The following is a 26,915-nucleotide window of genomic DNA, read 5'->3' on the forward strand; positions in this document are numbered from 1 at the left end:
CAGAGGGAGACCTGTCTCTAAAACAACAGCAACAACAACAAACATAGAAATTTGTAACTTTATACTGACAAAATTAGATTAATGAACTCATAAAATGAATGAAAATTAAAGCTTTCCGTGGCTGCAGAATGCCAGCTCATACGTGGAGAAGGGTGAATGTCATTGTCTGGCAGGCCTTTTCATAATGGGCTCAGGCTGGAATGTCAGGGCACAACAAGTTAGTGGGTGAAGTGTTGATGAGAAACAGGACTCTCATCATCCTCGTGCCTCTCCGCTGTGAATCCTAAGTCCTAACAAGGAGTAAAAAGGTGCCTTCAGCGTGGAGGGGTTTTACAGACACCTCTCTCACCAAGTGACACAAGATCGTCAGGAATGGGCTGTTGTATGCATTGGTATACTGAGAAACTCACTCTCAAAAACAAAAAGAAGAAGGAGAAGGGGGAAGGCGGAAGGAGGAAGAAAGAAGAAGGAAGAAGGAGCAGCAGCAGCAGTTCAAATTATTGTGTCACATTGCAATAGCTGTGGCATACATATTCCAACCACAGCTGATGGCAAGCAGTTGATATGAATTCACAGTCATGCTGAGCGGCATCGGGAAGTGATGCTGGAATCAGCATCTGTGAGCCCGCGTGGGGCCAGCCCCCTCCCACCACAGGAGCTCAGCAGTAAGAAGCCCTCGGAAGAATGCAGCACCCCACTTTCTATTCTCGCCCCAAATGCGTGGCCTCATATAATCATACAGAGCATCAGACAAACGCAACTTAAAACAAAAATAATCCCACAAAAGAACTTGCTTATTTTTTTTTTCAAAAGTGTTAAGTTCATGAAAGACAGGGAAAGACCAGAATACTCTTCCAGACTAAAGAAAACAGAGGGTTTAACACAGGATGCCCTGAGTGATTCCAGTAGAGTCCTGTCCTCTCCAAGCCCTGAGGGCAGATGGATGGAATTTAAAGGAGGTCAGCGGATGACATGTCGTATCTGTGTTACGTTTTTGATTTAGAGAACTGTTTTGTTTTAAAAAAGTGGACACTGGATTTTTATGAGAAATGAGTCATCATGCTTGTAACTTGCTCATAAATCATTTAGAATAAAATAATTTTATACATACACATATAGAGATAGACTTAATTCTATCTATAGAGAAATAGTAGATGTTTCAGTTTTATTATACTACACTTGCAACTTTTCTGTAAGTTAGAAATTATTTCTTTCTAAAGTTTAGAATGAATTTTTAAAAAACATTTTATATGGAGAAATGACAAGTCAGCCATAAAGTTTGAATGTGTTAAAGCGTTATCAACATTTAAACTGTTTTGTAATTATGATATTTTAAAAATGTTTATAAAGGAGATATTAAACCATTTACAAAGTTAGGTATTGAATACAAACAAGAGTGAGTAGTCATAAGAGGTACATATTTCAGAAAAAATAATTGATGTCCATCATTCAATGTTTTAGTATTTTATTTCTATTTGGACAAACATATGTATGTCGGTATTTTATCGGAAGCCACTTAACGTCATTTTTTGGAAATAGACAGGTTATAAAGTATAAATGAATAAAATAGAACAAAATAAATACAACTTTGTGGCTGACAATATTAAAGAGAGGTAAATATCACCATGCTGAGAGGAGAACCTTCAGGGACTATCATACAGTTTCTTTTTCCTTTGTTATGTATTGTTCTATCCAGGCCACAGTAAAACTATATGATCAAAAACATTCTGCCTATGGCACCATTTAAATAAATCACTCCGTTGCATTTTGTGCAGGGGCATAAGCTGCTTCTTATAGGCCATTCTGAGAAGATCCCAATGTGGAAGCTGCTGCAGGAAAGTGCCCTCTGCAGCTGTGCCTAGGTGCCCAGCCCAGCATCGTGCTCCCAGCCGCCCCTGGCGGTGGGTTCCCGCTTCTCCTGTGTGCCACCAGGGCACCCAGATCCCACATTATTCACAGGATAGCAAATGATTCTTTTTCATAACAGGAGTGCAAACAGGGCTGTCATTCATGGACCTGCTTGCTGAATTAACAATCACTGTTAGAGGGGCCTGAGGACTCACAAAGCACTTTCAAATGCACAGTTCACTTGTTACTCACACACAAGAGACTGGTGATCACCTTTCCTTTATGGAACTGGACCATACCACAGCATTTTCAGTGACTAGGGGTGGCAGAAGTAAGTGGCATCAGAAGTAGGCTTTTCTCCAAACATTGTACGTTCTCACAGATATGTGAGAGCTAAGCTATGAGGACGAAAAGGCATAAGAATGATATAATGGACTTTCGGGACTTAGGGGGAAGAGTGGGAGGGGGGTGAGTGATAGAAGACAACAAATATGGTGCAGCGTCTACTGCTTGGGTGATGGGTGCACCAACATCTCACAAATCACCACTAAAGAGTTTATTCATGTAACCAAATAAACTACCTGTACCCCAATAACTTATGGAAAATTTTTTAAAAGAAGAAGTAGGTTTCTCTGATACCACTGTAATACGTCCAGAGAAGATGAACAAAAAAGTCAAACAGGCCGGGCGCGGTGGCTCAAGCCTGTAATCCCAGAATTTTGGGAGGCCGAGGTGGGCAGATCACAAAGTCAGGAGATCGAGTCCATCCTGGCCAACATGGTGCAACCCCATCTCTACTAAAAATACAAAAATTAGCTGGGCGTGGTGGCACATGCCTGTCATCCCAGCTACTCAGGAGGCTGAGGCAAGAGAATCACTTGAACTAGGGAATCAGAGGTTGCAGTGAGCCGAGATCACGCCACTGCACTCCAGCCTGGTGACAATGAGACTCCGTCTCAAAAAAAAAAAAAAAAAAAAAAGTCAAACACTGTGTATGGAATACCTGCATGGGAGATGACTATGCTAGGGGCTGGAGGACATTAAACACATTTTAAAATGTAAAAGCTGGAGTCTCCCATCCCAACGAGGGTACAATTGAAAAAACTGTACCAAGTGTGAAACACTGTATGAGAAGTGAAACTGAGCTGATGCTTCTGTCATTGGTAGGTGGAAAGTGAAGAAGAAACATGGTTTTTAAAAGGATTTATAGTTAGTTAAATTGATTTAATGGAGTGAAAAAAGTAACTGATTATACCAAATTACAGGTAAAAACAGTCAAAAAGTAGTGCAGATGATATAATGAAAATGTATTTGGATAAATTAGTTAGATCTATAGTAATATATTGTTCTTTCTACAAATATTGTCCAAAAATACAAAAGTAATGCAATAGTGAGAGGACAACAAACATCATGGAAATTGAATAAAATGGGTAAAAAAATCAGTGCTTTAGTGGATGTCCCTTTTCTTCATAGTAAAAAGGGCTCTGAGTCGGGCCAATGAGCAAGTGCAGCTGACACTCCTTCCACTTCTTGCTTCCTTCCTCCTCCCTCACTGGTCTCTCTCCAAGGCTTTGGGTGTGCCCTGTTTTCAGTTGCACAACCAACACTTCGCTTCTTATAGAGGCTGTGGAAAGGAGAGAAAGTATAGTTTAGGCAGATTAATTTTCTCTTTGGAGACACACCAGGTTATCCGCTTGGCAACCACCCCTCATCTTTCCTCCATTACCTGTTACATAGTTTACAGTAACTTCTCTTCAACATATTTAAGGTGATTAGCAAGGAGAGGTTTATAGTTTGTGACCCCATGACTTTTTAGTTAAAATATTATGTATGTATCTGTCTATTGTCTGTCTACTTATCTCTCTGTCTGTCTATCAAATCAAGGTCAAAAAGCAAAAGAGTTATATCAGCAAACACTTCATAAGTGTTTCTCATTCAACACACACAGTGTTCTTACAGTGAATTACGCACTAAGGATTCAGGCTTAAAATGACCCCACCTCCCAGAGAAAATACCCACCTTGGCAGCCAGGGAAAACCGATGGAGGAATAGACCCCAAATCTCAAGCAGGAACTCTACCTTCAAAAGGCTCTAAGAGTGTGCACACACACAAACACACATGCACGCCGTTAATAAGGAGAACATGTGGAGTTCTCTTTTCTCTGCTTTCTCGCTGTTTTTCTTCCAACACACTGCAGTAGCAGCTTCGGTACTGATTGGCCAAAGTTTACTCCTTAAGGCACATGTTTAAACTATGGCGAACCTTTGTAAGCCCAACAGAAGATTCTGTTTGTTAGCCCAAGACCAAGAAGAAGTCCTTACCGTGTCATCAGATTATACCTGACAGAAGCTGCCTTTGCATTTGTAGCAGTGTATTTTACTGGGACCTTATTTCATCTCATTCCACTGGTATTTTTCCCATCCTCATTCCAGGAGAGAGCCAGGTGTTCATACCTTGGCTCTAAAAGCAACTGGTATTCATACCTGTGGGTGGACCCCCTCCTGGAGTTAGTCTTTCAAAGGGCTCAGCTTTGGAAAGCAGAGAGGATGGTGGTGAAGGCAGATGTTGAAGGAGCTGAAGTGACTGACAAGAGGACAGTGATGGCCCTTCCCAGACCTGGGTGTCCTCTAGGAAATTAAGATATCATTGAATTCCTTGCAGGACCACAAGGATGTGACTGGGCCTTGAAAACAAAGTGGTAGCCTGATGCACTTAGGCTATATTTTGGACCAGGGACTTGTCAAAGAGCATTCTTTCAAAGGTGTGCACAACAACATGAAACTGCTAAAATTCAAGGGTCCGGGTGAGGTTGGAGAATGAGCTTATGTGAAGTAAGGAGTCAGGGACCCGAAAGTCTGAGACTATTGGCTATCCTGGGGCAGGAAAGGAATCCCCAGCCATGGTAAAGATTAAATTTCCCCATCTCCATAGGATGAGTTCTCAAAGCACAGTATAGATCAAGTTGACCTACAGTTTCATTAAAAGACACATCTTATGCCCATGTATAGAAATAAAATGTGCAAGTGTTACTTAATTGTAAGCAGATTATTTTGTGTGCAGAACAAATGCATAAGAAGAAGGCAAATATCCATTCTGAAGCTCAGTTGATGGCTATTTCGTTAGCCCAGGCAGGAGATGAATGTGGTAAGAGTAGAATGGAAGACAGATTAAAGCTGTAACAGTCATATTTGGCATGGCACCGGTGGTCTGCTCATTGTCTTTAATGATTTGATGAGGTTCAAGTCTTTGAGGCTCTGTCCTAATCAGGGAAGGTTCTGCTTTGCACGAAGTCAGAGAATAACTAGTATGTTTGGAAAATGGGTTAGTAGTTTATCTGGCTGATAAACCCATGTTTATCAAATGGAGTGAGTGACTTAGTTTGGGAAATAAGTGGTTATATTTGAATGAATGGAAATAGGAAAGTCAAAGTGAATCAAAAGAAGAAGGAATGAACATCCCAGGCCTATGATATGGAGCATCTTGAAGCAAGAAAAAAATGATCCTGAAAAACCAAGTAATGATAAGAAGCTAGAAAAGCAAGCAGCAGTCAGATCACGCAGGGTCTTGGAGCCAAATCAAGGACTGTGAAATTTGGTCCTAAGATGACGAGGAATCTATGAGAATTTTAACATCATTTACATTTACATTTGTAAAGTGCTTTCTGGCTGCTGAATGGAGAATGCATTGAATTAGGAAAAGATCAGGCTCAAAAAAACAAGTTAGAAGATTATTGCACTAATTCTGGTTAACGTAAGGCTGCCTGCCCTGGGGTGATTGTTGTGAAGATAATATGAAGTAAGTGAAATAACTTGGGAAAATATTTAGAGAGCATGCCAGTTAGGGCCTGATGACTGATTGGAGGGCAGCTTGGGGTCATGGAGAAGGAGGAAGCTTTGACTCTGATGACGTGGATGAATGCCGATGGTACTGTTAAGAAACATTAGAGACCTACTTGATGTTTCAGGGATAGATAGATTAGGCGTTAAGTTTGACACACATAGTGTTTAAAAAGCCTCTTATAGGCTGGGCGCGGTGGCTCAAAGTAATTCCAGCACTTTGGGAGGCTGAGGCAGGCAGATCATGAGGTCAGGAGATCGAGACCATCCTGGCTAACACGATGAAACTCCGTCTCTACTAAAAATATTTAAAAAAAAAAAAAAAGCCTCTTTTAAAGAGACAGAGTCCTTGCCTGGGGTCATTGGTCTGATCAAATCTCTTGGGGACCGGACGCAGTGGCTCACACCTGTAATCCCAGCACTTTGGGAGGCCAAGGCGAGCAGATCACTTGAGGTCAGGAATGTGAGACCAGCCTGGCCAGCATGGTGAAACCCCATCTCTACTAAAAATACAATACTTAGCAGGACATGGTGGAGCATGCCTGTAATCTCAACTACTCAGGAAGCTGAGGCAGGAGAATCACTTGAACCTGGAGGCGGAAGTTGCAGTGAGCCAAGATGGCACCACTATACTCCAGTCTGGGTGACAGAGTGAGACTCCATCTAAAAAATAAAATAAAATCTGTTGGGGAATATTGGATCATTTAAGTGGTGAGCTAAGGATGATAGGCAATCTTATCTTTTCAATAATGTTGATCGGTTTTGAATAATTATCAACTTATTTCTTTGCTTTGTTATTTAAATTATCACTTCTCCCTTTACACCAGTGCTATGCTCAACGTAGCTCACTTGAATAATTTGTCTACACTGTAGTGAGTTTTACACAATGGATATTTCTTTGACATCGAGTATGTATACACTTCTAATTTAGAGAATGATTTTACAGAGTATTGAACATACACACATCAGGAAAAAGAGACTTAAACTTGTCTGTTATTTTTCCATATTATGATACATTCCACCAAAATGTCTCAAACTTCTGAGTGATGAACGATTTTCTTTTCCTCAGCACCTGCCAGCATCATTACTTCTTTCTTACCCTGGTCCTCAGTACCTGTATCGCCCTTTCCAATCGGTTAGTTACTGTGATGCAGGCTAGAACATTTTAAGTAAAGAAATCAGTGTGTCAAAATAGCCCTATATATTCCTTTTCATGCATCTTTAGTTGAAATCATTAACAGATCCAGGGGGAACGTTACTCAGCATGAGTCACATAGGGGGTCAGGAAGAGCATATTTACGTGGTCAAAAGCAACGTCTTCGGAAGGATATCTCAGATCAGTATCCACCTGGTCCGACTGCTCCTCCAACCCTCATTACACTTGGCTGTTGAACTTTTCTGTCTTTTCTGCTCATGTCAAGTAAAAAACTAAATTTAATAAGCAGAAGATTACATGGATAAAACAATGCAAAACAAACCCTCATGGTACAATAGAAAGCACAAGAGAAAGGTGTCACATCGACTTGAGCAGGTCAGAGCAGACAATGGCTTTTTACTGTACCTAGAAAAATCGAATGGCTGAATACATAATAAAACCAATACTCAGATTAAATATGTGGCAGTCAGACAAACTATAGAGATTTGTAAGCCTAATAAGTATCCTCATGTGTTTTATATTTAGAAAAGTGAATGTATTTGTAGTGTTAAAATTCTATCTGCATTGTTTCTTATAGGCACCACGGTACCAGCACTGCTGAACAGTACTTCCAACCAACTCTACCTGCATTTCCAATCGGACATTAGTGTGGCAGCTGCTGGTTTCCACCTGGAATACAAAAGTAAGGTCAACTCTTTCTGCATACAGCTTTCACTGTTATACTGAGTCATTTTTTAAAGAAAAAATAAATCATGCTCTTATTAAACAGTGAAATATTGTTCTATAACTTGCATGAAATTGCGTCTTATGAAAACTGTCTCTATGAAATACATAAGCCAGGTGCGGTGGCTCATGCCTGTAATCACAGCATGTTGGGAGGCAGAGGTGGACGGATCACCAGAGATCAGGTGTTCAAGACCAGCCTGTCCAACATGGAGAAACCCCATCTCTACTAAAATAATAATAATACTAATACAAAACAAAAAATTAACCGGGCATGGTGACAGGCACCTGTAATCCCAGCTACCTAAGAGGCTGAGGCAGGAGAATCACTTGAACCTGGGAGGCAGAGGTTGCAGTGAGCCAAGATTGCCCCACTGCACTCCAGTCTGGGTGACAGAGCGACATTCTGTTTTAAAAACAAACAAAAAGAAATATATATTACAAGAGACAAATTAATGGGTAAATGTATAAGTCTGAATCTGGAGTGATTAGATACAACAACTGCTATAATTTCAGGTTGTTTGCATTAAAAAGCACAAAAATGAACCATTGTAATATTACTAGTTTTTTATGAGTTATTAAAAAATACTCATATTAGCATCCCAAAAACGTGGACAATCCTACTTTCTGCCTAGATTATAGTCATAAGCCTCTTCTATTTCTAGTCTCAAAGGCACTTAAAGTAAGAACTAGCAGAGAGCTGCTGCTCCGGTGCCTGCATTTGCGTATTACTCATTTTAATTGGAAGAAGGCATCGCACAGTAGACTCTAACCTTTTAGAGATGGATGTGAGACTGAGTTAATAGTCTGATAAATGGAATGACAAAGGTCGAATTCACAAATCTTTTTTGGCGTTTGGTTATGTAGGTAAACCTTGTAAAAGCGAAATAAGAATTTCCAATGAGTAAGGTTTATTTTAGGACCTGTTTTCAAGTACTAAAAATGTTTAACGTTGATATTCATCTCCTTTAATAAGCAGTTGCAAATAAGCAAATACATGGATAAGCTTTAATAAGTGATCTTTTGAATTGAGATAAACCGTTTGCGAGGATGTAAATGCATGCATATTTTTGAAAGGCCAGATTTCCAGCTGATGATAAATATTCTAAGCCAGGCACAAACCACAGGGCTGTTTCACATTCTGGTTAAATTTTCCTGCTTATTATGGGCATTTGTATGCAAGTTTATCTCAGTTTATATGAATAGGACTACTTCAGTGACAGTGTAAAATGATCCTGTGGATGTTACTTATGTAGGATGTGTCTGGAAAAATCTGCTACTTTGATATACTTTGTGAATCTCTGTAGATAGAAAAACATAAGCCTTATTTATGATAGTATTTAAAAATTCACTAATAGTTTCAGAGGAGTTAGTACGGATGAATGCTCTTATTCTCAAAGTTATCCTGTAGCATCTGGGCTTTTATTCATTTGTCTTGCAAAGAAGTGCTAGTGAAATAATTCATCTATGCTTATTATTATATACAGTGAGATATGCACTTACCTGGGCTTCAGCCCCATCAGTATAATTATCTACATTTCTCTTTCTTCCTAGACAATATCATTCATTTAAAAAGAGAGACTAACATATTTCTCATTCAGATGAACTTTGAGAAGCAAAGCTTTTGTTTAATTATTTAATGTATTTTTTAAATTGGGCTAAACATAATGCTCCATTTTTATTTATTTTCTTTTTCAAGTGGTTGTTTTTGATGCTAACACCATTCTGATAGTTTATGCCATTCGAGTATTAAGAGGAACTCATTTCTCTGTTCTTATTCTTCGTGCCAGAATTTGAAATAGAGATTATAGAAAGTATTTGTAGAATTAACCTTACTACAATTAGCATCAGATGGTATAAGGACTGTTGATGTAAATCACCAAAAGTTTTTCTGATATCTTAAAGTTGTTGACATATTTTTGCATTTAGTTTAAGATATGGACTGCCAATCTACAAATCTCTAAATTCAGATTTTTCAGCAGAGTTTATGTCCGTGAAATAAAAATGGAAAAAACAGTAGGCACTTACTCTGTGCCAGGTCTTGCTCTAAACTTGTTACCGTTTTTTACTTATTTGTACTTAAAACTGCCCTATATTTTTGAAGTCTGCTCAGTTTTTCCAAATGAAGAAGCATAGCATAGAGCATTTTTAGCCTTCCTGGGTCCTAGCCACACTGTTAAAAACAGACGGCATGCAGAGGCAGGCATGAAAAGTGCATTTGATTACAAATACCATTTACTGAGCACCTTGCAAGGTATCCAGACTACCCTATCAGGAAGGTGACGTACAGATGGCTGTTTTACAAACGATGACACCAGTTCTCTCTGAAAACTGTCTGGAGAATCAAGGAGCTTGTGAGTCCATACTGAGGATCAAGTTTGCCTGGTTCTAAAACCTGTGCCATGAAGGCTTATCTACATCTACTTCCATCTCAGGAGTTCTTTTCTCATACAGAAGTGAAAACTAGGCCCCCTTAACCATAGTACATCCACATGGACACTGGTGGAAATTTCTCAAACAAACACCAAACACTTATATTTGAAAGATGGGCTGTAAAATAGTATTGATAGCAAAAGCAATTCCCAGAAGGTCTGGTTTAATGTATGCGATCTAGATTCTCTGTGATCTTACAGAATCCAAGTAAAAGCAAAAAAGATCAGCACCTTTGCATTGTCAATATATTCTGCAGCCATTTAGTCTTTGTTCACGTTATTTAACTTAACTGGACATTGGAGAATTGACACAGGTGTCACTCTTGCTCTGCGTTCTCTTCTAAAGAAAACCAATGAAACCAAAACAAAACACATATCCAAATATCTTAGATCGCAACTGTGTGAACAGTGATAATATTGGTTTATCCTGGAAATTACAAAGCCTAACCTCAAGGTGTACAGGATGGATCTTACTGCTGGGCAAGAAGGTGACAGTGACTATTTTTGAACTCAGTATTGATCTGGTGGAAGCTGGTGGGAGGAACAACAGGATCGAACACACGGGCCCCAAGATTGGAGTGTTTCTATTTACCCCATCTGGTTTTTTATTATTTCTTCCACATTCTCTGACAGCTTTTGGTGTAATTAAGTATTTTTATTGCCCCAGTTATCCCTACTATGGGCTTATTAGGTAAGGTTTTATAATATTGTCATGGTCTCCTAGAGATTGAAACACACCTTTTATAGAGTAGAGCTTACCTTCAAATAATCTTATGTCACTTTATGTATAATATGAGAACCTGAAACAGTTAGTTTTGCTGCTCCCCTGTAGTAGTTCAAGGTTTGTGTTTCCTAAGAGCAAAGCTTCAGGGACATGCATGGTGTTTCAAGCCCTCTCGTAACAGAGCCTCCGCACTGGAGGCTGGGAGAGCTCTTTCTGGGCTCCAGCTGTGCCCCCAGCCTTTCTTATAGTCCCCTGATAGAGGCCTGTGGAGGAACGGCAGACTCCCCTTGCATCTGGGTCCAGAGCCACACAAGGCCCAGGCTCCACTTGCAGCAGTTGACACACGTTAAGGAGATGGTTCTTTTCTGGTCACCTTTCCCCATTGTTTCACTGCACACATAGCATGTGGGTCTCGTCTCTTCTGGGGGAGTTTGTCCTTTAGACATGAGGTCACCAAGCCAGGCATGGTGGCTTACGCTTGTAATCCAAGCACTTTGGGAGGCTGTGGTGAGTGGATTGCTTGAGCCCAGAAGTTCAAGACCAGCCTGGGCAACATGGCAAAACCTCATCTCTATAAAAACTACAAAATTAGCCAGGCACGGTGGCCTCACCTGTAGTCCTAGCTACTCAGGAGGCTGAGGTGGGACAATCACTTGAGCCCAGGAGGCTGAGGCTACAGACAGCTATGATTGCACCACTGCACTCTAGCCTAGGAGACAGAGCAAGACCGTGTCAAGAGAAAAGAAAAGAAAAGAAAAAAAAGGAAGACAAGAAAGAAAGAGAAGGAAGGAAGGAAGGAAGGAAGGAAGGAAGGAAGGAAGGAAGGAAGGAAGGGAGGGAGGGAGGGAGGGAGGGAGGGAGGGAGGGAGGGAGGGAGGGAGGGAGGAAGGAAGGAAGAAAGAAAGAAAGAAAGAGAAAGAAAAGAAAGAAAAGAAGAGGAGGAGGAGTACGAGGAGGAGGAGAGGGAAGAGGAAAGGAGAGGAGAAGAGAGGAGAGGAGAGGCAAAAAACAAACAGACAAAAAAGGAAATGAGGTCACCTGGGTACGTGCCACGCAGCTCCCAGATGGGTTCAAGAAAAGCTATCATTTTATAGTTTAGTATTTTTACATTGTTGAAGTAGGAGGGATGTTTTATTTTGCAGATTTCTACATCCCAAGTGGATGGGATTTTTACATTGTTCTAATTCACAGGGTTTTACAATTTAAGGATTTGAAAACTTCTCTAGTAGGTTTTAAAATCACTCTAGAAATTTTAAGGGTCTTAGGGGTTTGAAAATTGCCCTAGTTCAAGGATAGTTATACGAATACTAAAATATTTTTTAGGTTAACTGTGAAGAAGCTTTTCTTGAATGCTCATTTTAAAATGAAATCTATCTATCTGTCTCCCACATAACTTTAACATAGTGATGGATTTCATCATAACTGTGAAAACATTCAGAGATGTTCACAGATAAATTACAGAATTAAATTTAATGTGTATTCTCATTAAAGATTAATTATTAGCAGAATGGTTCCCTCTAATTAAGGATTGCTTTCCATTTAGAGATTGCTTACAATAGAAACTATTTTGTTTTAATATATAATAATGCTTGTTTAATCACATTTTTCACTTTTAGGCCTTTTTACTAAATTTGACTATGATTATTATTCAGCTTATAGGTATTTCTGTCTTTCCAAGTTATTTCTAATTTAGCTTACTTCTAACAAGACAGTGAAACATTAAATACCTCATCTAATGACATCTATCCAAAATTAATATTATAAACCTAATCGGTGTGTTTGAACTCAAGCAAAAGACTGCTGCAGTTATCCTAGCTTCTTTAGCATTAATTTATGCCACTGAATCAAAATAGCTCCAAAGTAATTCTATCTATGTAAGCTTTTTATTTCACTGCCTTTCTTAAAAGGTTACTTTTTCTCCTAATTCACATTCATTACTAGGAAACCCAGTGAAGTTAACAAAATATGTTTAGAATCCGTAAGATATAATACTAAGATATCCTGCAAAGCAAATTTAAGTTGCTCTTTCTTAAATAGTAGCCCAGCAGTAGACATGGTCCAATGTGGAAGCCATACTCCCACGTCTAAAGCTCTGCTCTCAGATGCAGAACCCTATGCAGAGGGAACAGGGCCTTAAACATGAAAGCCATGGCAAAGGCAACCTCAGGAAGGAATGGAGGGAGGGAGGAAAAAAAGAAAAGATAAGAAAAGAAAAGAAAAGAAAAGAAAAAGAAAGAAAGAAAGAAAGAAGGAAGGAAGGAAGGAAAGAAGGAAGGAAGGAAGGAAAGAAGGAAGGAAGGGAGAAAAATGGAAAGGAAGGAAGGAAGGAAAAAAAGGAAGGCAGGCAGGCAAGGAAGGCAGGCAGGAAGGGAGAAAAGAAAGGAAGGAAAGAAAGGAGGGAGGGAAGGAAGGAGGGAGAGATGGAGGGAGGGAGAGAGGGATGAAAGAAAGGAAAGAAAGAAGTAGAAGTAGAAAATCCTGATAGAAAAATTGCAGTATCATATTTACAATATATTCTGAATAAGGTAGGAGTTTGAATCAGTGATTTGTGGTTATGAGGAAAGAAGAGATAATTGAAAGAAAACAAATATAACAACTCTTTCATTATTTGAATTGATGCTATTTCTTTACCAGGTAGGAGTAAAACTGAGACATTGTTTCTACATTTTTAGTATAGGTGAAAGTTCAAAGTATTACTTCTCTTTAGTCAAATGATTTTTATCATTATAATCTAAACATAAATATTTTGCTATTATACCTGATTTGATTCAGACTTTTATATTTTGCAATTATTAACGTATGTAGATAATTTTGTGATATAGTACTACTATTTCAAAGGCACCGAGTTCAAAACTTATTATACATGATTAAGTCATTCTTGTATGTTTTTATATAATTGGTAGTTAGATATATAGTGAAAAAATATGTCATGAGTGAATAAAATTTCACTCAAAAATACATAGTTAAACATGTAAAAAAATAAATATATCTAGATTTTTTAAAGTAGTAAGATGCCTTCTCTTTAAGTATTTGATGCAACATTAAAAAGTGTGTGCAATAAAAAAAAATATTTAACGGAAAAATTTTTAAAGGCAGCCAAACCAAAGAAAAAGATGTAAATATATTAGACACCTAGATTTTTAAAATAACTATTATTAGGCTTTACATTTAGCTTTAAATGTTCTGACAATAAAATCATAAAAGGAAATAGTATGTACTTATATAATTATCTTTTTGAAAAGAAAACACAGTAATTAAGAGAGAGAACCTCTTTCTTAGTTTTGTATTCTAAAAGGTACTTGTTGTTTATGAGAATATAGTCTTTTAAAAATTTTTCTAGAAAATATAGAAGTGATCTTTATGTCTCAATTTTTATTGTTTGTTTTTTGAGACAGAATCTCACTCTGTGGCCCAGGCTGGAGGGCAGTGGCATGATCTCAGCTCACTGCAGCCTCAACCTCTTGGGCTTAAGCAATCCTCTCACCTCAGCCTCTGGAATAGCTGGGATGGAAACTGAATGCCACCACACTCAGCTCATTTTTTGTATTCTTAATAGAGACAGGGTTTTACCATGTTGCCCAGGCTAGTCACAAGTTCCTGAGCTTAAGCCATCTTCCTACCTCAGCCTCCCAAAGTGCTGGGATCACAGGCTTAAGCCACTGTGCCCAGACTCTGTCTCAATTTTTGATATAATGTTGGGAACATAATATAATTAACTGAATTAATTTCTGCAGGTGACTATGCTGATGATTAAATTGGTCAATAGAATATTACTGTGAAGTCATGCTTCTTATGAATGTGCCATTAAAATACTTCCTTAATTCTTGTTTTTAGTGATTAAGTATGAGCTACATTTCATTTCCTCATCTCAACACAGGTACCTAGAAGGAAGTATCTAAATGAGGATTAAAATTCTGGAAAATGCCTATGTCCTTTGAAATAAAACATACTAAACATTTTTAGCAGGACGTTACCATAATTGAATGTAGATAACTTGGATTAGCTCCCTATAATTACAATAATCCTTATAAGCACATTCAAATTATTAATACATGCTTTCATGGCACTTAAATATTACATTAACACTACTGAGGAGAGTTCTCAATTTGAATTTTGGTGGGCATGAGTAACATCACAGGAAATGCGAGATACGGAGAAAGCAGAACTCCGATATAGCAAGTGTGTTTACAGAGATTTCATTCTGTGCACTCAGAGACAAGAGCTTACTATCTCCAACAGAGGAAGCACCGTATAAACTAGCATTCACCCCATAGTGTAATGAAATAATCTTCTTAATTGCCTCATGTTAAGACACTTACTGCATTCCAGAAGATCTTTTTCCACATATGCATTTCAAACAATTTTCCTAAGACCCACCTTCAGCTTCACAGTTTGGCCGCAAAGAATGCATTCTTATGTCCTATTAAAATTGCTTTCATTAACATCGATCAATGATTATTCATGTCTCTCTCATCCCTACTGTTCTCAGTGCACCAAGGACCATGGAAGTATCTAAAACAACGTAAATTCTGGCTTCTGTCTTACATCACAGAGATTTCCAGAGCCTCTTCTGGGAATGTAAAGTCACTTCTACAATATTATTTTAGGCATTCAATATTTATTTGTGTGTTGACTGTAACACAAAAAACTAATAACAGATGAAAACTTTACTTCTACTGGTGATATTTTGGCCTTTTAACAATTACTCAATGTAAGGGACAGGTCCAAAATAAATTACCTATTGTGGGATCTGGCCAGCAGCCCACAATGCAACGGGGCTCTCTCTTAGTTCCCAGGCAGATCGGCAGGTTGAGAAATAATAGAAACACACAAGATAGTGAAAGCTGGGTCCAGGAGGGTCACCGCCTTCTGGTCCCACGGTGCCGCCCATGCACTGGATATACCAACATTTATTATTAAGTTTAGTGAGGGCGGGGGTAGGTTAGTGGGGGATTTAGGGTCATTTGATTATGAGGTGAGATGGTCACATGAGGATGAAGTAATTCTTTAACATAACATCTGTATGCAGAAGCACAGTACACAGAGATAAGAATTTACAATATAGTGTGTGCATCAGTAATTTCTAACAGAGCCTTAAAACAGAAACACAGTCTTTCCATAACCTATGATTAGCAAGATATTAATCAGCAGTAACAGTTGCAGCAAAAGCTGGTCACAAACAATCCTTAGAAACAGTACGTGAAGCTAGACAACCAGTTACACCAGAAATTCTCAGAAGGGAGTATTCCTTAACCTAAAGAGGCCTAGAAGAGCCATGGCAAGAGAGGGCATTTATAGCCCTATCTTATCCATATGGACAGGCGTCCCTCATGCGTCCGTTTATAGTCTCTCCACAAGGGTCACATTCCATTCCTAGAGCTATGAACATCTGCTTTTCTGGGATAGGAATCTTGGTGATGTGAAACCTCCCTGACTGCACGTCCGTTCATAGGCTCTCTGCAGGGGGGAAGTACATCACGCACTGTTGGCTCATTCTGGCAGTCCAACCTGGCATTGTCTTTACACAATCCTGCATGCAATTGTGTATTTACAATAATCAGGAGCATTTCATCTTTTATTCCATAGCAATAGTTTCAGGGGGTCTCCCTACAATTACCTAATCACATGGTGCTTCAGTTGACGTCCTTCCTAAATAAAGTGATTGAAATAAAGTTGTCCTTGACAAGTCTTTGGAGTTTCCATTGTAATGTATTTGACAAGGCAGGGGCAGGGGCGGGCTTATCCTACAATCACTTCTCGGGACAGCCACTTACGATTCCCTCAATTATTTAAGAGGTAGATCCTATGAGTAACGTCATGTACTTACAAGCTGAACTCCTGGTTAATGCTTCAGAAAATCATCAATCATGAAACAAATTTTGCTGCTTCTCACTCCACTGCTGTTTTAGAATGTTACCCATGTGGGAAAGGGTTTCATTGGAAATTGACAACTGCCATTGGGTGCATCTGCCCTTGTGCCTCATGGGAGATGATGTTTGGTTTGTTTTTCGTTAGGAATGACCTTCGCAGAGCGCATGTGGGCCTTCCTCACAACTCCCCTGAGGGTGATTCTTTCTCCATTCCCCTTCCCTGCCCCGCTTAAGTGTCCTGTAGGTTCCCTACGTGCACCACCGATTACACACACTCCACTCATATGTCCCGCTCTGCCCTCTTGACTCTGTAAGTAGAGTCACAACCAGACAACAAGATCAATGTGGTCTCTGCTAATGTCAAATTTACATTCTTGAGGTGGGGGCACAATTAGAAAGAAAATACCTAAATCTGGTTGTAGGTTATAAGCACCTTGAAGCAAATTGGCAGGGTTCTGAGGTGCAGATGACAGCAGAACCTCAGATTAAAAGTATCCCTGGAAAGAAAATGAGCAGTAGTCAGCCATAAAAACACTTAGGAAAAAAAACGCTGTAATTGAAATAAAATATCAATACAGAGACCCCAGGTGGAAAAGAACCTAGCACATTTGTGAAACAAAACAAACAAACCAGGAAGGGCTGTGAGCAATCAGAAAAGGAAGAAAATGAAGAAAAGGAAAGAAACGAGGTTGAAAAAGGGGGGCAAGAGCCACAGTGCGCAGTACGTTGTAGCCCAGGATTTATTCTAAGAGTAATTGGAAGTCATTGACTCTACATAGTTCTGAGACAGGCAAGGACTCGATTTACTGCATAAGGCAACTCTTAGGATTTTGTAGATCCTTAAGTTTTTGAGTAAGTTTACTTTCATTAAATATGATATCATTTAGTTTGGTATAGCCTTTGGAAACAGAAGCATGCTACAGAAAGGAAAACTGTTGAGTCACAGTGGGTTTCTGAGCCCAAATATAGAGACATTGGATGCAAAATATTTAGCAAGTATTAAACTGGCATTATCTGAGCACACATATATCCTCTCTTCCCAAATAATAGGTCAATCTAAAAGGGTGATACTAGAGAGAAGATATTTCAATAGAGACCTAGATACAGAAGTATATTGTCTCATTGACAAGTGGTGCTCACTTGAAAATTATGATTATTCTGTTTTTTAAAATCATTCCTTTGGTTTCAGGATATTTTTACTAGCTTTAGAATTCATGATGTTATTCTACCAAATTTATCTCTTGGATGTTAAAACTTGAAAGAATTCTCTATTCTACTGCAGGTCTTGCAAATTTTTCATGGTAAGTAACCAGGGAATAAAGACTCTAGAAATGGAATAAGTAATGACTAGTGGCTCTGTGACTTAGCCAACCACCAGCTAATCATTTATGAAAACTTCAGTCCCATCATACTTTTGATCAAGACTGTAGACACAGGGGAGTGGACTTTAGACATGTAAGTGGTATTGAGGTGGTTGGTGAGTAAAGTTTTGAGTGTTAAAAAGTGAAACAGTATTTGAAGTGGAAATCAGGCTGGGATGTTTGGAGTCCCTCCACTCTCCTTCGCCAGGTTGTCGATTCTTTACGTCCTGTTGAATAAGTAAAAATGAAGTAAAAACTTTCTTTCCCAGAGGGCTTCGATCACAGTTCACCAGGAAGTCATGCGATACTTTATAAGAGATCTGTAATTGGCATTTAAGCCTTTTAAAAACTACCTTGTTAGGGCACTTGTTTATTTCTCATCTTAAAATATCTGTTCCCCCAAATCTTGTCATTCTCATGAACTGTAGTCATAAATTTCAAGTGATCTTTCTGTCCTTAACATTTTTCAACACAACACCAAGCTCAGATTTATTCCAAAATGACACTTTGATCAGATCATTAAGTATACCCTGCTAAAAATCCTTCAGTGGTTCAACATTGTGTACCCTCTTTATTCTGACATGTCTAACTCGTGTGGCAACTAGTTCATCACCCAAGTGTGTTGACTCGTTTGTTTTCATGTCATTTAATTATTAGGTAATAACATCCAATCAGTGGGAAAATGCTTTAAAGAAATCAGGGATAGGTTCTGTGATCATATCTTGTTTTCGATAGTCCATTTTAAAGAAAAACTTACATAGTTCACTATTTTAATGTGTGAACAATTTTTGATCTTCACGTATTTATGAACTGCTTTGTATTTCCTTTAGTTGTGCATGATGCATGAATTCATTGAAAATTAAATTCACCATGGCCATTCAAGATCTTGGAGACAGTCACCAATCTTTAGGAGCTCAAGTTAAAGAGTGAGAGAGCTGTAAACAAAAGACTTAAAATGCAGTACAGTCTGTGCTATGGGAGGGTAAAACACAAATTAGAGGTGCTGTTAGAAATAAAGCTCGGACCAGGTGCAGTGGCTCATGCCTGTAATCCCAGTACTTTGGGAGGCCAAGGTGGGCAGATCACCACGTCAGGAGATCGAGACCATCCTGGCCAACACGGTGAAACCCTGTCTCTACTAAAAATATAAAAAAATTATCCGGGTGCGATGGCAGCGCCTGTAGTCCCAGCTACTCGGGAGGCTGAGGCAGGAGAATGGCGTGAACCCAGCAGGCGGAGCTTGCAGTGAGCTGAGATAGCGCCACTCACTCCAGCCTGGGCGACAGAGCGAGACTCCGTCTCAAAAACAACAACAACAACAACAAAAAACGAGCAATCAAACAAAGGATTTCTCAGCAAAGCACATTTACTTTTGCACAGGAGGCTGTTTCTAGCAGGCTGGCTGCCATGAGAGCACCCCAAACAAAGGAGAATAGAAACTTTTATTCTTAACGCGACTCCTGCACCTGTCCTTTCCCCATTGGCTGGGGTCGGACCGCACAATTTAAGCTAGACTCAACTGGCTAAAGATTTAAACTTTCTTAGATGAGGTGGGCGTGTGATGGGAGAGAGGGGAGAGGAGGAAGGGGTCATCCACAGATGACTAGAGAGCCAGTCCATTCTCAAATAAGGAAAGGCATGTGAGCTGGGGCTGTGACATGTCTGGGCATGTAGCGAAACCAGAAAGAAGAAAAGGAGAAGAAAGTGGGGGGTACTTGGAATTAGAGAATAAGAAGCTGAGCAGGCTGTTTGAAAAGAAACCGTGCCATATCTCACAGGTGACTTGTTCAAACTTGTGCTATATTTCTAGCTCTAGACTCAGTGGGCTGCCCAGTCCTTTTCACTGTGATAAAAATATAAATAACATGACATTGTGTTAGCTATTGTTAAGTGTACAATTCAGTAGTTTTCAGTATACACACTTTGTTTTGTAGCCAATCTCTACAATGTTCACATCTGGCAAAACTCTGCACTCATTAAACACTAATTCTGTCTATCTGCTACCCCTAGCCCTAGGCAATCACATTTCCACTTTTTTTTCTATGATTTCGACTACTAGAGATAGTTGATATGAGTGGAATCATACAATATTTGTCTTTTTTGTGACTGGCTTATTTCACTTAGCAGCAGAATGTAGACTTTTCACTCCATTGTTTTCTTTTTCATGTTTGACGTAGTCACGTTTGTATATTTTTGCTTTTGTTGCCTGTAACTGTGGTCTCATATCAAAAAATCATTGCCAAATCCAAAATCCTGAAACTTTTCTCCTGTAGTTTCTCCTAGCATGTCAACTTGGCTGTACTGTTTGGGGTGGAGTCCGTAATTCACTGAGACTCATGATTCCTATCCATGTGTAATAGACAGGCTATGTCATTTCCTGGTTTATGACCTTGAATACATTACTCACCATCTGCCCATGAATGAGGATACTGATCCAGGTTGTTGGTGGGTAGTGCGCAGACCAAAATAGTCCTGTGACCAGAGAAATTTTGCAAACCATGTATTAAATAAACTTGATGAGAATTCATCACTGCAGAGTTTCTCTGCACCAGTAAAATGCTAATATAATTTGTGAACCCCTGAGAGAGAGAGAGAACGTTTTACTTGCCCCAAAGGTATTTTGTCACTTCCCTTGACACCAGATACGCACTCCTTTATGCTTTGAAGAGACTGTAGGATGTAACAAGTGGAAATAATAGAAATAGCTTTTATGGTAGATGTCAAAGCTGCCAACAGTTTACAGATGAGACAAAATCTTTTTACCTCTACAAACAATCTAAACTTCCCAGATGATAAATTAAACAGTAGTTTATTTTCTTTCTTAAGGTACTATGTTATTAATGGCGTTTTCTGTATGGATTTTTTGTGTGTGTGATGAAGACTTACTGACTCCTTACACACTGTGGCGTAGAAGTCTGGGTGCAGAGGTACACATTTATAGTTGTCTATAATCATGGCATTTGACATTTACTTCATCCATTGTCAGGCTCACATGATGTCTTCTTGGGTGACTTGGTTTCTTTCTTCACCCATGTTCCAGCATATTATCTCAACTTTAATGCAATTTTTCAAATTAAGAGTTTATAAAAATAATCATCAGCACCTCTGTGTTAGGGTGTACCATACCTACGTGCATCTAGAAAAAGAGGAATTTTCATCTGCGTGTTGTGTACCAAAGAATAATTATTTAGTTAATTACAATAAACACTATAGCCTATAAGTTGTTTTCTTTTCAAAATTGGAGAATAACCACTTATCTTCCACATAGTGTTCGTGGTCTACCTGGGTGTTGAATACTCAGGTATCTGTACGTGCCTGTATTTTGATTTTTTGACCCTGTTTCATGCTACTCCTCTATTAATCTCTTCACTTGGGTCTGCTTCCCTCACTCTCTGTTTATCAACTTTTTTGTTTTGAGCTCTCTAGTCTGTCTGAAATATCTTTTTTTTTTTTTTTCTAATTGTGATGTTTGAAAACTTTACACTCTACCAGTCATGCAAAATTGAGAAAAATTGCCCAAGGTCATTTCAGTTTGTAATATCTACAAAAGTCCCATTTGTCCTGTTCTAAGTACTTGATTAAAATTGCATGTTTATCATGTGTTCTAAAATCATTTTCATTTGGAAGATTTAAGCAAACTCTTCTCAGAATTTTACCTGATGGATTTAGAAAAATGGCTAATAAATTCCAGGGACCTGATGAGGCTTATTGTTATATTCTGATTCTTAGTGCTCACATTTTATGATCAGTGGTAGGTGAAGCCATTAAACTATTTTTGGTCAAATTAGGACACTCATCTTCTTAATGGCTGTGTTTTATATTCTTTGCTTTCATAGGCTATATTCATGGGGTTTAAAAACTTCTTTTGCTACATTCTACATCTAATTGCAAATTTACTTAGAAGCATATTTGTAAATGTCCAAATTTTAACGTTGGAATTGAACACAAAATGTATCCATGGATAATATTATATAAAACACTACAGTACATAAGACTTACCTCCTTTCCCATTGCCTCTGCTTTGTTCTTTTTTGTTTAAGCGTTTCTAAATGTTTAGATTGCACGAGAATTACCTTTATGTTGTCTTCACATTTAATCAGGGGACCTGGGAATTCAGAGTTATATATTAGGTTGGCACAAAAATAATTGTAGCTTTTGCCATTAAAAGTGATAGGCAACCTAATAGTTTGTGAACCACCTTCCCCTTCCCTCCCCGCCCGCCCCCCGCCCCCCGCCCCCCAAGGTGGAGTCTTGCTCTGCCACTCAGGCTGGAGTGCAGTGGTGCGATCTCAGCTCACTCCAACCTCCACCTCCTGGGTTTAAGCAATTCTCCTGCCTCAGCCTCCCGAGTAGCTGGGATTACATGCACGCGCCACCACGCCTGGCTAATTTTTGTAATCTTAGTAGAGATGGGATTTCACCATGTTGGCCAGGCTGCTCTGGAATTTTTGACTTTGTGATCCACCTGCGTTGGCCTCCCAAAATGCTGGGATTACAGACATGAGCCACCGTGCCCGGCTCTGTGAACCACCTTTTAAAGAAACATTGCCTTTTCCCATATGATATATTATCATTTATGGTATAAAGCATATGTATGCTATGATTTGAAAGAAGTAGAAATTATTTCTCTTGAAAATTTTGCTAAACAATATGACAGCTTACTTTTTCCCAGATATCTCTGCTTCTGGAAAATTAATCTAGAATTTTCCTATCATAGTTATGTTTTATGACTTCTTTCTAGTCTGCCTTAAGGATAATTATTTTTATTTGTATATGTCTTACTAGATACCTATCTTTTGTGTCTAAATAAATAGCTTATAAATGTGTATTTCTATAGGTTTGCCCATTATTTATATGATACTGCTACCTCTGGCTTGACAATGTGAGAGATCAGTTTCAATCAGTGTAAACATCTTTCTTCTAAAATGCTTCAGGAAAGGGAGACTTGTTGATTAGCATTCTCTTTTTATTTTTATTTTTTATTTTATTTTTTTGAGATGGAGTCTCACTCTGTTGCCCAGGCTGGAGTGCAGTGGTGCGACCTTGGCTCACTGCAACCTCTGCTTCCGGGTTCGAGTGATTCTCCTGCCTCAGCCTCCCAAGTAGGTGGGATTACAGGCGCACACCACCACGCCCAGCTACTTTTTGCATTTTTAGTAGAGACGGGGTTTCAGGGCCATGTTGGTCAGTCTGGTCTTGAACACCTGACCTCAGGTGATCTGCCTGCCTCGGCCTCCCAAAGTGCCGGGATTACAGGCATGAGCTACCATGCCCGGTCTAACAAAGATGATATGATAAGAAGTATCATACATAATTCTTTTTTAAATTCTTTTTTTAAAAACTACATAATTCTTTTTAAAAATCTAAAAAGAATTATGTATACATGTATGGACTCAAGCTTACCTTCCATACAGTTCATATTTATTACGAAGCACCACCCTGCCTACTTTCTATCATATCATCTTTGTTTCACATTTTGACTAATACAGGGAATAAATATAAACAGTCTAATTTTTTTCTGTACCAAAAATTCATCAGTAGACGATCTTCTGTCCCCTAAAGGTCAGAAGGTTCACAACCTTGTCTTCTATGTTACTGTCTACATTCCCCCACCTCCTTTCTGGTTTTTCTGTTTTGGATCCATTCTGTAGTTGGTTGATTTCTCTCAAAAGCTTTCACCCCATCCCTAAAAAGCTCAGGCTCTCCTGTGCTCCACTCTTGCCCTATTTTAACATCCCCACCTCTGCCTGTCTGTCAAGCCCAGCTGTTTTCTGCCCCTGCATCTGACACACCTTTACCGACATAAAAATGTCTGCAGTGTTTTCCCCTGATCCATGACAAAAAAATATTGTTCTCTCAGCACTTTGGGGAGGCCGAGGTGGGCAGATCACCAGGTCAGGAGATCAAGACCATCCTGGCTAACATGGTGAAACCCCGTCTGTTCTAAAAATACAAAAAAAAAATTATCTGGGTGTGGTGGCGGGTACCTGTAGTCCCAGCTACTTGGGAGGCTGAGGCAGGAGAATGGCGGGAACCCAGGAGGCGGAGGTTGCAGTGAGCCGAGATTGCACCACTGCACTCCAGCCTGGGCGGCAGAGCAAGACTCCATCTCAAAAATAAATAAAAAAATTAAAAAACACTGTTCTCACGGTGACTTGAATTACTCCTAGTTGCAGGCGAATTAGTGCATCTTTATGAGCGAAATGCAGCGTATGGAAAATACTTGGGCTCTGATCATATCAATCACTTACACACTTTGTCACTCCGTTTCTGGATGGATATAATAGCAGCTTTAAATACTATTGCTAAAAAATATTCTTACACATACCAGGTATTTATCTCTTTGCACTCTTAGCTTCTAACGTATACTGGATGTATAGTGACACTGGTGAAGGGAGAAGAAAAGATTTTTTTTTTAACATTTCAAATATTGTACTCTGCATAGAACTGCTTCCTGAGTCTGGCCATATTAAACACTGGTCAAAATGGTATTTTTTGTGTTTTTATTTTATTCATTTATTTATAATTATAAATATAATTCCTGAATGGCCAGATATAAATGCAAATTTTTTTTCCAGAGGATCAATTGAATAGAATTCAAGAAAGGAAAAAATGACAATAAATCAATACATAATAACTGCATATAAATCAACATATAATAAATAAAAACACATCATATAGGTAAAACATGCAAGTTTAGTAACTGGACTTTAATATGAATTGTAATGTTTCACTTTTCATTTCAAAATATTTTTTCTTTATATTTGGAACCTGTTTCCATAATCGATATTCTTCCTTCTGTGTCACACCTGGTGTGTCCTTGAAGTATCTCAGAATGATGATGACTTAGTATCACCCTAAAGTAGATTTTTAGTATTCTCTACTGTAGTTAGAAATATAGTTAGTATTTTAAGTACACATTTTTTCAGGGGGAAATAAAAAACTCAGAGAAGAATGGTAGATGACCTTGCTAATATGTGGTAGCAAAGAAAGGATGGGATTCAAATGTAGTAATCTATATTCTAAAGTTAAAACAAAAGATTTTAGACTTACATTAGTAAAACAAGTTAAAGGCCTACGTGATTTTAGATATTTTTTCATATTTAGCAGTTTTATCTTCTATGTAAAGCCCCAATGGCTTAAACATCTGTGGTAGGAATAAAATACATTACTGCTTAATGCTTATGGTATTTTATACTTTTAAAAATACAGCCATTTAAGGAAAAATCTATTTCAACTTAGTAAAAGTTCATGGCACTCCTCATACCTACTCATTCCATACAGAATCAATGGGTTCTGTGGCTTGACATTTCTCAGCTAGTTTATGTACCAGTGCTTTCCCTTCTGACCTGAATTCCATAGCATGGGATTCTCAGATGAACAATCCCAGTACTGTAAAATGAAGACACTTCTCTATCTCCATTTCACGCTCTCAGATTTGGAGAAACACTCAGCAAGCTGGAGAAGGATTTGGAATGGTGTTGCCTCCAACTCAGCAGGTCTGGGGTCACCACTGATGGACGTATCTCTTATAGGCTCCAACATCAAGGCAGTAGAGGAAATGCACTGTTAACTCACCACGCACGAGATATCAGGTTCATATACACGGACACACCAGCCTGTGCAAGTCTGCAGCCAGGAGGACTTCACTTTGCCTTTCGTTTAATATTAGACACAAGGAGCCTGTCTATGAGGGTCTGGTGGGGATTGGAGTTAGTATAATGCGTCTGGCACGGTGACAGCCATGCAGGGATGACCCAGGATTTCCCTTGGCCTTGGTGCTGACTCTGTAGCTATGACCCAGAGCTGCTTCCTGAGTGGACACTGCGTGAGTCACACTGGGTCTCGTGCTTGGTGGTCGCTGGTTTTGAAGTTCTTAATCACTTCATCTTTGCACTTGTGCTGCTTTTTTCTTTCTTTCTTTCTTTCTTTTTCCTGAAAGTGAAGTCTGGTGAGACACGGAGCAGGCATGGAGCAGAGAAAACTGACTGGCCTAAGGGCAGAGCCCTGCGTGGCGACCAGCCCCATGGGCAGTGCAGGCAGCTGCGTCCTCGCTGTGCCTGGGGACCACTAGCATGTGGCTGCCCCTGCGTGGACCTGTTCTCCTGCTGGTTTTTGTTGTTTTTTTTTTTTTTTGCTTCTGATTAACTAAAGTCCTACTCACCTCCTCCACCCCAGCTTCCTTTCTGAGAGTCTGAGTCAATTAAGTAATCTGATAAGTTCACTCCTGTTGGTGTGAAGTACAAGAACTCAAATATGAATCCAAGGCCACATAAAGAATGTGTAGCCGGCCTACCTAGAGAAGCCCTTCTCCACTATTTCTTCATGATATGTTAGAATAATGGAATAAATTATTCATTCGTATTCAACAAGTCCTTAGCACCATTTCAAATGCATTTTTAAATTAAATGAATTAATATATCCATCAACATCCAGTGCTGTACACTTTAGATCCTCAGAACTTGCTCATCTCATAATGGAAAGTTTGTACCTTTTGATAAACCGAAATCAATTTTTGATTCTACAAAATACAATGTCTGCATATCTTGTTTATTCTTATGATAAGGATTTACACAGAGCGGTTTCAGTGTTTTAGAGTTAGTTTATGTGATACTTTAGGCTGAGTTCCAATACTATATGATGCCTTTAAAAAATCTGTGAGTGTCTTAATTGAATGCAATTCATCTAGGAAAGTGCAGGATTACAGCTTTAGGTTCTGTAAATATTGTTTCTGTTTAATGAAGAACAGACTGTTCATGAGATCCTTTTTGTTATCTTTAAGAGAAAGAGAGAGAGAGATTGAATATAAAATATTTTTTCTCATTTTTTTTTGTAGAAGAACAGAATTCCCAGATTCACCTATAAGTTTTTATATATATATATATATAAAGACTGCTAAGTATGCTTGAAAAACAAAAGTAAGAGGATGATATCTTGGAGTTTTACATACCATAAAAACACAAT

General features: G+C 38.9%; 1 protein-coding gene across 2 annotated transcripts in view; it reads left to right on the forward strand.

Moving 5' to 3' along the window:
• Positions 1-26,915, forward strand: part of LOC139355625 (CUB and Sushi multiple domains 1) — a 2,038,620-nt gene that overhangs the window by 1,790,385 nt on the left and 221,320 nt on the right. For both annotated transcript variants that reach the window (XM_071067488.1, XM_071067489.1), the window contains exon 37: positions 7,419-7,523. In XM_071067488.1, coding sequence (XP_070923589.1) covers positions 7,419-7,523 — 105 coding nt within the window. The remainder of the gene's footprint in view (positions 1-7,418; positions 7,524-26,915) is intronic.

Source organism: Macaca nemestrina, chromosome 8 (genome assembly GCF_043159975.1).
Source record: "Macaca nemestrina isolate mMacNem1 chromosome 8, mMacNem.hap1, whole genome shotgun sequence".
NCBI lineage: Eukaryota > Metazoa > Chordata > Mammalia > Primates > Cercopithecidae > Macaca > Macaca nemestrina.